Source organism: Manacus vitellinus, unplaced genomic scaffold (genome assembly GCF_001715985.3).
Source record: "Manacus vitellinus isolate BGI_N305 unplaced genomic scaffold, ASM171598v3 scaffold_1_pilon, whole genome shotgun sequence".
In the NCBI taxonomy this organism is placed as follows: Eukaryota; Metazoa; Chordata; class Aves; order Passeriformes; family Pipridae; genus Manacus; species Manacus vitellinus.
Genome location: NW_021939396.1, coordinates 18,762,877 through 18,776,103, shown reverse-complemented (window position 1 = coordinate 18,776,103; position 13,227 = coordinate 18,762,877). Strand labels below are relative to the sequence as shown.

The 13,227-nt window shown below is 38.3% G+C and overlaps 1 protein-coding gene across 1 annotated transcript in view; it reads right to left on the bottom strand.

Moving 5' to 3' along the window:
• DPYS (dihydropyrimidinase) overlaps positions 1 to 12,827 on the bottom strand; it is a 29,091-nt gene extending 16,264 nt beyond the window's left edge. Inside the window, exons 1-5 of the mRNA XM_008924014.3 lie at positions 12,426 to 12,827; positions 9,853 to 10,011; positions 7,483 to 7,662; positions 6,459 to 6,648; positions 187 to 343 (exon numbers count right to left, since the gene is read on the bottom strand). Coding sequence (XP_008922262.2) covers positions 187 to 343; positions 6,459 to 6,648; positions 7,483 to 7,662; positions 9,853 to 10,011; positions 12,426 to 12,695 — 956 coding nt within the window. The 5' untranslated portion in view covers positions 12,696 to 12,827. The remainder of the gene's footprint in view (positions 1 to 186; positions 344 to 6,458; positions 6,649 to 7,482; positions 7,663 to 9,852; positions 10,012 to 12,425) is intronic.
• Between the last annotated feature and the right edge of the window lie 400 nt (positions 12,828 to 13,227).

Here is a 13,227-nt window from a genome sequence, read left to right as displayed (position 1 = left end):
GAGTTCAGAGAAACAAAATCTGGAAACTGAAATGTTTTTCTTCTATGGCTTCACCTTCTATTTCTCCTTCCTGATAATGTAACATTCTGTACTTAGAAAATCTCCAGAGCATCAACCAGCTATTATATAATCCAGATAGAATTTGCTGTGCACTTGGGTATCAGCTGTCACTGTTCATCTGCTTACTTGGCCAGTAAGTTCATGAGGAAACCAGGAGTAGATGGATCAGGTCTCAGTGGAGGTCCCATCACATATGCTGCAGCATGAGCCCAGTCTTTATTCCAGTAGTTGGTGCCATCAGTGCCAAGACTAGCAGCAATAGGCTCCCCATAAACCACCTTTCCTGAAAAATGTAAAGCAATGGTGTGTCATCATCAAACAACATAAAAATGCACACCTTGTATTTTTTCTGTTGAGGATCTTTTTGGTGGCAATGAATTTAAATTTGAATGAGTGTTTCAAATTAAACACCACCATATGGAAGGACATAATAAACTAAGCTATAACACAGAATCTTTGTTCTGAATATTCTGCTGGTGATCTTACAATATATTTCCTTATAAGAACATTGCTTGGGCAAGTTTTTTAATTAAATTGTTGACATATATATTATAATGGGTTCTACACATTGTTTACAAGACATGTGATTGAGATTTCAAAAGGAACACCGTTCCAATGTCCTCAGTTGCATTAATTATGTTCAAGATTCATATACTTGGTAGCACCTATTGGTGCTCTGAAATTACCAACAATATAACAATGTAAGTTAATACATACAACATATAGACTTTACAAGGTGTTACTTTTAATCATCAGGCTACAATTGTGCCAGGAAGAACAATATGGCACTAGACATAAACTGAAAAGTATAAAAACACTTCCCAAATCAAAAATTATAAATAATTTAATTTTAAAAGTTATGTCCCAAATTTTAATCTTTAATCCTTTGTTGCACAGTATTTTAATTTCCTAGGAAGAGGACACCAACCCAGACTGGCTGTTAGCCCTTGGACAGAGCTAACATATTTTAACTATTTTTTCCTCCTGGGTAAAATGGGTTTGAAACTCGTCAGAACAAGATGTTTCACTCCCTAAGGAAGTTGTCCAGCCACTTTGCCGTTCTGTAGCTGGCAGGTGGCAATGCCCCCAACTGCAATGATCACTACAGAACCAGAGTGAGCTGGGACCTTCCACACCCACTCATAGGCTGCTTGGTTCTGGTTAAAGGCAGCCTGTGCTGGATCCCCACAAGAGTCTTCTCCCTCCCTTGTTCCCTGCAGACTGTGGGCATTTTGCTATGGATCCCAGATTTCACTCCAGGCTCAGTTTTTATTAAAACTACCACTGCATTACCCCAGCAAGGCCTCAGCTGGTAATTGCTTGGTAATACAAGTGACCTTTCTCTATCTTTCTGTGTCTAAGTCACACATTCATGGTACTGTTGGAAAGTGACAAAGCAAACCTTTGCAGATTGTACATTGGACTCTCTTTTAGACTTAAAATCATGATTTAGGCAGTAATTTACTTGTTTTTGCATCTTATGTTCAGGTCTTAAAGCACTGACTATGAAGCCAGGTGTGGAAGTGATATGACCACTCATTCAATGAGGAGGTTTGAGGCAGATCAGTGTTTTCCTAATGCAGAGCTCCTGCAGGAGATCTTGGCCTTCCCTGGGCAACTCCAAGAACTGTATTTGAGGGTAGGTTACCACAAATGGAGGTATAGAGAGAAAAATTCAGGTATATGTAATTACTCTATCATATTTACATATTAGGCTTTTGGCAGATTTTTTATGATCAAAGCCAGGAGAAAGGGAAGAGGGGGGGAAGTGTGTGTGTGTCTCTCCTACTGCATCTAAACAAGCTGAAGAAACTTCTATTCAAAGTAAACCTGTACTATGAATCATTAGGATATATCTATAAATGATTAAAGTTGAAATGGCAGTAAAAGACTGAGTTTTTAGCTTCCATAAATAATTTTCTTATCTCAGTTTCACAACATCAAAGCGAAAGGAAGTTTCCAATCTCCCAGTTGGATATGCTTAGTTGATTCTAACTCATGTACCACAGCTGATTTCTGCAGTTAGAATTTGACTTGACCAGATTCCTTTGTTCCCATGAGTGGGAAGAGTAGATAGAGTTTTTTCCACAAGTGATTTTGAGTCTGAACATTGTAGTTTCAATAGACTACCTCTGGACAGTTCTGCTGACTGAGAAATTTCTCACATTTAATTTGGACTGTGACTAGCCAGACTGAAGGATAAAATAATATCAAGACTCTGCTTTAATCCAAATAACAAGGAAATTCCGCACTGAGACTCTTTTAGCTCGATTGGCAACAAGGATATTCTGCATTAAGGTTATTCAAGCTTGACTGACTTCTGCCTATAGGCATAAAAGTAGAGTAATGCAGCAATAAATCGGGTCTTTCCACTTGTTATGTTTTCCTGCATTCAAAAAAAAAAAAAAAACCCAAACTGGAAAGTGTTCTGCTGTTTGGTCTTGCTGACATTTCTGAGATGCTGAGAAATAGCTCTGGATGTGGCGACTTCTTCATCAGATGCCCAAACTGGCTAGCAAGATTTATTTTCACATAGATTACTATATAAAAGAGAACATTCAACTGCAATATATTTTACCACCTATCAGAACTCACAAAGAGCTACAATATTGATAAACACCAAAAAACATTTAAAAGCTTGAAAATCTGATCTGTATGTTCTTAGTCCAGTAGAAATTTTAGAAGCACTTAAAGTCATATGGGGCAAGGATACTCACTTACAAGCTATGCTCTGAAAGGTGCAGAACTGCAAGGCAGGGTTTATTAAATCAGGCACAGCATTGCACCAGTTAGGCTTTATACAGTCTGGACCTGAGATGTCCTGCATGAGACAGCTAAAAAGTTGGCATTTTCAGTTGCACTCCTGTGCTCAGAATCAGCTTTAGAGTCTGTATACCCTCAAGTATGGAGATGCCCTTCCTCTCACTAAGAGGAGACCTAATCTGTGACTGATGGTAGGAACTGACCTTGTAAATCTAAGCAAACTTCTTGGAATCTGGCCAAGTACATATTTTTGTATGCAGTTTTTAGAAAAGGAAAAACATTTTTAAAGGTTGACTTTTTTAGCAAGATTTTGCTCTCCACTTCTGATCTTCACTAGAAATTCTCACTTCCCTGGCTGTAACAGCACAGCTAAATGAGCAAAGGGATATAATCTTTAATCATTATACTAGATGATCTTTAAGGTCCCTTCCAACACAAACCATTCTGTGATTCTATGGTCTCCAGCCTTTCATGCACTTAAGACTGAAAGCATTTTTTAGGAGGAGACAGTATAAATCATCTATCCCTAAATCATATTTGATTAGCCTTGCTTTCTGCATAGGCAGTTCTGGTGGAAGGAAAGGGTGACAGGGCCCCATTAAGTTTACCTCACCTAGTCCAAAGAAGAGAAGGAGCTACACTGCCTGAGAAGTGCTCTACAGCCCTCTCTTCTCATTGTAGTGAAGATTTTATACAATAGCAGGATGATGATCCTTTTTGTTTTCCGCTTAAGAGAATAAGACTGTCATGCATACAGATATATCAGACTGCCCTTCTGTAAAAGAATACAGTTCCTCTACCTAATCTATCAAGATTCAAGATCATGTTTCACACATGGATGAAGAAACAGCCCACTGACACAAGCAAGGACAGTTCTCACAGAGAGGCTGTCTTTGCCCTCTCAGTGGAGAACTGATGAACCACTGCTTTTACAAACAGTCTGGTAGGGTGCCCAAGAAAGAACAGGATGGGGTCAGGAGTTAGCCTGTCCCTCTCCAACATAGTCACAGTGTGGGAATTTTGGATTTTCAGTTGAATATTCAGCAGCTACTACTGATGTACATGAGAAACTTGCTGCTACAGTCTGGAGGTTTCCTTCAGTGAGTGGTGTTGCTGGAGATCAGAGCAGACATAGATAATGAAGTTTGGCATGGAGGGGAGAAGGAAAGACTTTCACTCATCTGATTCTCTTAAAGTTTGTTTAATCTAGAATAAGAACTACTATCCCTTTACAGTCTGTATAACTGATTTTAGCCTTTAAGATCTGAACTATAGGTCATAGAAGACAACAGAACTATGCCTACTGTGTTCAGCAAGATGTATCAGGCCTTTGGTCTCTAAAATTATTTCTCACCTTGTGTGTCTAAATGAGAGACAAAGAATTGGGCTCTGACTTACATTTTTGACTAGGAGAATCACCACCCATAGAACTTGAGAAGCAATGCTTCAGTTCTGGTATCACACTGTCACTCAGAAAATAGATTTCACTGACTGAAGACCCTCCTTCTGAGGTCAGTGATGGAATTGGAAAGGGATAGCAATCTTCCTCCAACAAGGGCGGGGATGAATATGCACACACATATTGTTCTTCATGCTAAGTGCTTGGAAAGGACCAAGAAAAATGTCACAATTGTAAATAGCAGGAAGCTAGCATCAAGACATGGAGAAATAATCTTGGAAAGATGAATAAACTCTATTAGAGTTATTTTTTTCAAATGTTTGAGAGCTTTCCAGTATTTTAAGAGTTTGCACAGTTTTCACATTCCTGTGGTTTTAATCTGTCCCAGTTGAATGTCTTTCATCAAAATATTTGAGTTTTGTTTATGTCATTCATATAATAGTTTGAGAATTTTTTTTTTTTTGTCTGGAACTCATTGTTTTCTACTATCACTTTTCACCAAAGAATGGAAAATAACTTCTATTGAAACCAACAATAATGAACTTCTAATTGCCAAAATTTATACAGATCAGTCTCATTAAAAATGATCATTCTTGTAACTACCTTTATTTACCTTTTGAAATTTCTGTTTTTGAGATTTCTGTTTTCTAAACAATACATTTCTATGCAAATAGATATTAACTATGAAGAAATGTTATATGTTGCTGTGCACAAAGGTAAGCATTAATGATTCTGACTACATCAGCCCAGGAAGCTACAAAATACAATTTGCACCACAATAAGCATAAGTTGTCCCAATTTCATCTTCTTACATATCAAAGAATCAGATACCTATCATCAGTTATCAAACTGGCACTGCAGGTTATTCTTATAACACATACTTAAGATTATTTTACAGTATTTACTGTCAGCATAAAATTCTGTACTTGAATAATGTATTATAAAACACCATCTTCTATCTTATCCCTTTTGTGTTCACAGCCAGTGTTTCATCTTTAAGCCGGGTATTTTAACTGTTGTAACAGCTTCTTGTAGTTAATGTTCACACCATGCCTGTGAACATACAAATAACCATGCACTGATGGATATAATCCACATTCCCAGCAGCACTGTCATCTAGTGGAGGAATCTAATATAGCACAGTACTAAAAAATGTGCTTGTAAAATACATTCTGACGAGTTCTTTTATAAACTTGAATTACTTCTAAGTCTTACTAGAAGTCATAGTTAACACATATTCTGCATAAACATATCCATCTATATTAACACAACGACATCACACTGGCTTTGATTCACCAAGCTCTCATACTCTACATTTTAATATTAATAATCTATGCCCCCTGTGAAGGCACTATCTAAAGTCAAGAAGTAAGGAAAATGAGGTCGGTATGCAATTCATGCTAGGTCAGGTGAAAACAAGTTGTAAATGCAAAAGATGTAAAAATGAAGCAAAAAAGATGTAAAAAGATAATGAGGACAGATATTCCATAAAGTTTTAGGTTTTACAAATCACAGGTTTCTTTCCTGTTCCTTCCACCTCATAGTCTCCTCATGTGCTGTAGTTCCACAGGCTGCTCTGGATGAACTTATAGATAAGGAGATAAAACATCCTAAACATTTACAGCCTTCAGGCTGTTTCTACTCTGTCCAACAGATGGTCAAAAAGGTCAGGCTCCCTTGGCTGACCAGATCTATTTATGAATGCAGCAATGCAAACCTGAGAAACCCTGCACTACAGGCAATTGAGGCTTTCAGGCATTGTCATCATCACCATAACTTCTAAATGACCAGTGAATAGGAGTTGTAGTCATATCATGGCACTGTCTGTTAAAATATGGTATGGTCACTGTCGTAGAATGTCTCAACTAAATAGTGGATAAAGTCTTGCAGACTCAATGGGGGGCAATAGCAGAGCATTTATTGCCTTGGACTGGTGACATAATTTCTAATGCAATAGTGCTGTCCTGGCCCTCACTTTGACCTGGGAGGTACAGTATGAAGAGAAAACAGTTTGCTCTGGAGAGAAAGGAAAGTCTTAATTCCAGTTGCTGTTATTCCACACTGCTCCCCTTGAGCCCAAGAACACACACACAGTTTTGACATCCCACTCCAAGAAATTCACCCATGTTCTGAGGCTATGGCACTCATGACAAGTAGGACACCAATGCTGTGTTTGGTTTTCCATGACCCCTTCTCCAGTGTCACTGTCCAAGCATAAAAGAATTAGGACTTTTACCTCCTCTTCGTGCATTACTTATCACCCTTGCTGAAGATTTACTCATTACATGGACTACATAAAGGGGGCAGTTTACAGCATTTGCTATGGTAATTGCTCTTTGTGTAGCTTCAGCCTCCACCTCTTCAGGACGACACAGCTCGTGACCCTCAGGGCCAGTTATTCCCATTGCCAGCATCTTCTTTGCACCCTGAACACCACACAAAAACATGTAAGAGTCAAATAAAGTGTAGCCATGGATTCATGAACGTGCTGCCAGTCAAATGGATTCTAAACCACCCACTGCAACCAGTTCAAGGGAAAAAAACCAACAAGGCAGTTACAATTTTTTCCTAGATAAATTATTGTTGTTTTATCTGAAATCCAATATATCTCAATAAACGCAGGTCTCAGAATAGCTAAGTAAATTCAGATTCACTAGCTTGCAGGGGTAAATCACCACTTTTGAAAACCCTACTCCTCTCTCAGTATGTGCTCTTCAATGATCACAGCCAGTAACTGTGTTACAGTAGTAACCCCCACAGGTAAAAAAGAAAAAAAAAAAAAAAGAAAAAGGAAAAGTCCTTACTAAACACAAAGATACATATTCAGAGCCTCTGAAAACTCCTAGGTTTTAAGAGGCATAAGATTTTGTCCCTACTATATTTCAGTAGCCCAAGATTTGCTAATTTGAGATTATTTAGCAATAACTTAATTTTCATTTTGGGGCCTGGGCCAGAGTCAAAGCACTGTTGACAAGAATAGTTGAAGAAACTATTCTAGTATAGCCACTATAGTTATAACTGGTATCTAGTATAACCAGGACAGTTATACTCTCAGTGCCTCCACATAGCACTGACAGTGGCAAGTGTGAAGTGAGGCTAATTACACATAGAGAGATGTTGAGACTTTCATGCCCTGTCAGTGAAACTTTGTCCTTACTTCTGGATTTGTTCCTGTTAGATAAGCTGACTATGTTTGGAGAGACCTAGGGTTGGGACCATCTATGTTCCTGACTCTGACGAAAAAAATGTCATATGTGCACCTGTGCAATTAGCTCCCCATTCTCGGCATGGACTTGAGCAACTGCTCCAAGCTCCTTGCAGCAGGAAAAGGCTGCAAATAACTCCTCATCATTGACCATGTATATGTCTTTATAGGCCATAAACATCTTGAAGGAGTTGACTCCTTTGTTTTGAACAAGATGTTTCATTTCTTCCTTCACCTGAAAAACAGTCAGCAATTTTCAGAATACAGCAATTATCTTTTACATGTTAGTAACCTTGTATAAAGAAATTGTAAGTGTGAAGGGTGAGCCTTCACTCACTCATCAAACATACGTTCAGTATAAGCAGCCCAAGTCACATATGTAAAGACTGACTTCTACTATTCTTGTAATAAATTAATTCTCAAAGTATATAAATGAGTAGCATGGCAGTGCAGATATTGGAGGCACAAGTGAATAGCATGAAGGGAATGCTTTTTGCAAAAGATACTGAAGCAGAATTTTATTCCAAATAAACCTCCTGATATTGAAAACACCCAGTCCAATATTACAGTCAATGCATCCAACTCACACAACATATACATTTGTGCAAAACTGATTTTGAAAATTGGATTGTAGTAGGCTTCAGCTTCTGGCAAACAACAGAATGACAGAAAAGATCTCATCTCTTAGAGCTTTGTCCTAACTCTAAACAACACACAGCCTTTTGAAATATTTTGTTGTCAAACAAAATGGTTCCAAAATGCTAAATGCAAGCCTGTTTTGTCTGTTTGTTTTGTTTTTCCTGGAGTGTGTGTGTGTGTTTGTTTGTGGGTTTTGGTTTTTGGTTTGTTTTTTTGCTTGTATGCAGTCCTTGATAATATGCCCTGCTTCTGCTAGGGTTTATGAAGCCCAGCAAAACATTATGTCCCAAAGAAAGAAAGACACAGATTTTAGTCCAAAGGCTTCTTGCTCAGCTGGTTAGCTGTAACAACATTATGTAACTTTGGCTCTCCCTTCCCAGTAAAATGATGGTGACAGTAATTGACATGAATCTGTAATGCTATTACAATTTCCATGGGATTAATTCCTTTCAAAAAGTACTTTTTTTTTTTTTTTTTACTTTTCATCTGCTCTTTAATAATCTGGTTGGATCTGCCCAAGAAAGGAGAGATTTATATAAAACTCAAGGAATTTTTTTTAATTTGTCCAGAGAAGGAATGAGAGCATATTTTAAGTGGGAATTATCAAATAAAGGCCCTGCTCTGGCACAAATATAGAGAGGCATGTCATTTGTTCTCTTCTTCCCTATTTACTATAAAAAAGGGAAGGTATTGTAAAGAATGTATGCTTTTAATCAATACTTTAAATCCTGAGGAGATGAGAGCTAATCAGAAGGGCATGAAATATTAGTCTTCTTCACCCAGGTCCTTTACAGCTACAAAATATTAGACCTTTTTATTTCTTTCAATCATGGCCTTTAAAAACATTTAAATTCTTAATATAGACCAGAACATTTAATTGATTTACACTTCTCTAGTTTTATTGGATTTTTCAGTACTTCACTGTTCTCTACCAAGGCTGTTTCAAATGCACATTACTCAAACTTCACTGGAGAATTTATTTTATGTCTTTGCTTTAAGCTAGAAGTTGTGGTCAGCCTATTTTAGCGCTCAGCATACAGAATATCAAAGATGTGTTGTTTGCAGAGTGAAGACTTTGGTACTCTTATTTAAAAATGGAAATGACTTAATATATCCGTGTACTGATGCATAGTTCTCTGAGAATCCAAAGTGATCTTGTAAAACATGGGGCACATTCAGATAGATATCAAGCACCTGAAAAATTAATTAATTCAGTAAAGTTTCCAGGTTATTAGCAAACATTCACTCAACAGGGATGATTCTCCCATATATAAATTCCAAAAAGGTTTTTTAGATAATCTCACATTCAATTTACTATTTTCTCCAGTCCTGCTTTACTTTAAGGGGATGTTACTGCAGTTACCCAGGAATAGAAATCCTCCTTTACAAATGAAGTAAAGTACCATATTTTTCAGTACCTTATTAAAAAAAACCCAAATACAAACTACCAAGACTCAACAGGAATATAAAATTTCAAGTGTTCAAGTGAAAAAAGGCAAAATTATTGCAGAAACCTTTCCCCCTCTGGTCTGCCTAGTCTTGGTCTTGCACAACTGCTACCTTTACCTTTGCGCAGTATTATCCAAAAATATAGACTATCTGCAGACTTTCTTTAGTTTTTTAAATATGTGCACTTTTAGAATGGTGTGGGCTATTTCAAATGCTGTTTTTACTCACAAAAATGCTAACCATTACACTGCCAGCAAGCTATATTTAGCACATGAGGACTAATTCAAAGCAGGTGTGATACCAATTCATGGAACTGATAATCAGCTCTAGTTTCTACCTTGTTGCTCCACCATGTAACCGCCACGTGCAGTGAATAATCACAGCAGACTTTAGGGTCTGCCCAGCTTTTCCATGTATCAAAGGCCTCAGTAAGAGAACAGCCTTTCTGAGGGATGGCAAAGTCGATGATCATAGTGGTCCCTCCTGCTATAGCAGCCTGAAAAGAAGAAAGTCAATATTTAGCAATCAAGAGAATGCAAATTTCCTCCCACCCTCTCCAACTCCCTGTGCAGCAATTAATCTTGATACACTGGAAAGCCAAAAGCCACTGAAGAGTTTCCCTGAGTGAAGTCTGAACTTGCAAAATGATTGTGGAGATTAATTTCATCTGCTTTGAGAAAGATGTTCTCAAAAGGTATTCAGGAGAATCACAGTGAAATTCTCAGACTGAAAGGAAAAGCTTTCGCACATGTACAAAAACTTATCCTAGATTTGGAGATGAGCCTGTAGCATTCATGCATCACTGAGTTTCCTTAAGTGTGTGGAATCACAGAGAAAGAAGAGCACCAGAAGACCAAGGTCAACTTGAGAAATGCTTCCTCAGAACCTATATAGGCCATAAAGCAAGCCTGTGTGACAGGGAAGTATTAAAGGGCAGATACACAATCAATAAACCAAAACCAATTCAGTTTGAACATATACTGTGAAAATTCCCAAACTCTTGTCTAACACCAACAGGATTGTAAAAGTGTTTTACAGTTATTTTTATTAGTGGCAGGATATCATTTAGTGAAACTGTATAGCAGATTTTTAAATAGAATGAGGTAGTTACATATTTCATATAAATATTTTCAAGTAATTAAATAAATACCCCCCCCTTACTTTATGAATGCATGAGAATCAAAAATTGCTTTTAACTAATAATTTTTTACTCTCCTTAATGGAAAATTGAATTATTACTTTTTTTTTACTTTGAAGGATTTTTATCAATTACTCGGAGAAATCAGATTCTTGAATAACAGAAATTGATTCAATATAGAAATTACTTTTCTGAAATTTTTGCTCTCTTGCAAATTAGCAAGGGAAGTTCTCTCTATTGCTCTGAACAATATTCCTTTGCAAACCACTTCAAATCAAAATATACATAGTTTAAATTCATGCTATATTATTACTCTTTCTAGATCAATCAGTCTCTTCCCTCCTGCAGTTCACTTAGTACTCAGAAGCAAAATTGTAAATATGTCAGCATATTTTGCAAAATAAGAGGTTGGGAGAGTGACATAAGTATTTGAAAATCTGTGATGAATTCAGTAAAACATTTTCTCCAAGAAAAGTTCTTCAAACTGTCAAATATTTTTCAACAAGACCATCTAATTTGTTAAACAGGATTTAGAATTAAAGAATATTTATAGACTTCAAGAAAAAAAGATGTCATGGATTCCACAACTCCACTAAAAGACTTTTTTTATCCCCAATATCTTTTCTCCTCTCTTTGTAAAGAGAGGTGCCTTTACTTATTTAACTGAATGAGTAAATCTTAGCTAATCATTGTAGCATATTTTGCAATAGTTTTAACACAACTGTCTCCCTGAATTTCTTGCCAAAATATTTGTCAGATAATGACCTTCAGTGAATAGCTCTGAATGCTTTCCACACTTTGACCTGGATTAAGAAGGTCCACAATATCTAACTAGATATCTGATCACTAAGCTGGATCTAGAATCTTCTTCTTGTAGGCACCAAAGAGACTATCTGGACACTCTGTTTTGTATATGTAGTCTCTTTTTCACAGCTTCCCTGTCCAGTATCTCAAAAAGTTATTCAAAAAACAATTACTTTCTGCTTTTTAGCAAACCCCAGTTCTGCTGTGAAAGGAACAGGATATAAAAGCCCTCTAAAGGTGCTGGCTACCAGACAAGCCAAGCAGGGCAATGTGATCCCTTCTGTGAGCAAAGATTTCAACCTTCACAGCAAAGCTTTTAGAAAAGTGCCTTAAAAATTTTGGGGAGCTCTGTATTTTAACTGTATAGAGATGATGCATAATACTGTTAATGTGAGGAATTGATACTCTGTTCACATGCAGGGAATATAACGAGATCAGCTAAAAAGCTAAAAAAACCCCCAACATACCTAGGGTAAAACTGAGAGAAATTAGGTAACTCCAGAAAGTTTATTTGAACTGGACTTGCACTGAGAGACACACTAAGCTCCAAAGAGAATGACAGAAGAAAAGTGTGCATTCCCCTATGCTAACAGAGGAGAAACAACAGATTACCAGAGAAGTGCTCCAATGATGGTGGGGAATTAAACTGTTGCTTTAGTTAATCTTTGCTCAGAAAAGTATAAAGCTTGATGCATGTACCAATGCACGTTGAGGGTAAATGCCTGCCTTTAACACTTGTCACCCTCAGCCAGATTAGTTTCTGAAGGAACCTAAGTAACATACTAGTTGAAGGTGAACCTCTGAGTACTCCAACTTCTTTCTTATGACAATATCCTGGTCAAGGGACAGTAACAATTGCCTGTGCTTGATTCACACTCTTCTTTCTCATTTAGAAGTAATACCAAATAACCAGCAGACAGATCTGAGAAAGCCCAAATGCATGCACAGACACACATATGTGCACCCACCTTGGTTCCAGTATAGAAGTCATCTTTTGACCTGCTACCCATAAAAGGGAACTCCATGTGTGTGTGAGTATCGATGCCCCCAGGGATCACCAGCTTGTTGGTTGCATCCAGCACAATGAGTCCAGTCGAGGGCTCTGGGTTTAAGTTTGGTCCCACCTGCTGCACCACTCCATCTTCCACATACACATCAGCCACCACGGAGAGGTCATCATTCACGACTTTTCCCCCCTTGATCAAAAGCTTCTGCTGAGCCTGTTTTTGGGGTGGCATGCCAGCCCAGAAGGTGAGAGTGAGGCCTCAACGCAGAAAGTTGCTCTTGCCTGAGAGTATTTCCCTGCCCCCCCTGCTTCCAGAGCACCAGTTATCTCCAAATGGCCCTAAACACACACCACAACGTGCTCTTTAAACAGACACTGGAACTGCCCTCAGTGCCCCTGGCTGCTCCACCTCCCACCTCTCCTGTGGCTCAGTGAGCTGGATGGGGGCAGAGCACTGGCATCAGGCCCCTTCTGCTCTGGACTCTGCCCAGGGAAAGCAGAGCCAGGCTTACAGGGGGGTCTGGCAGGGTTCTCATGGCACTTGCTCCAGGCTGGCCTATGCACCTAGGGGTTTGCAACATGCTGGGATGTTTTGAAAATGTGGCCCTTCATTGCCTTGTGATACCCAAAGGTAACCCAAGCTCTTTGTACCTGCATTTGAGGAAACCAAGTGTGACCTGAGCTCTCTACACAAGAGAGCCCAAGGGTGACCTGAGCTCCCTACAGCCATGTCCAGGGAGCCTGAGAGTCCTGCCTGTGCAGAG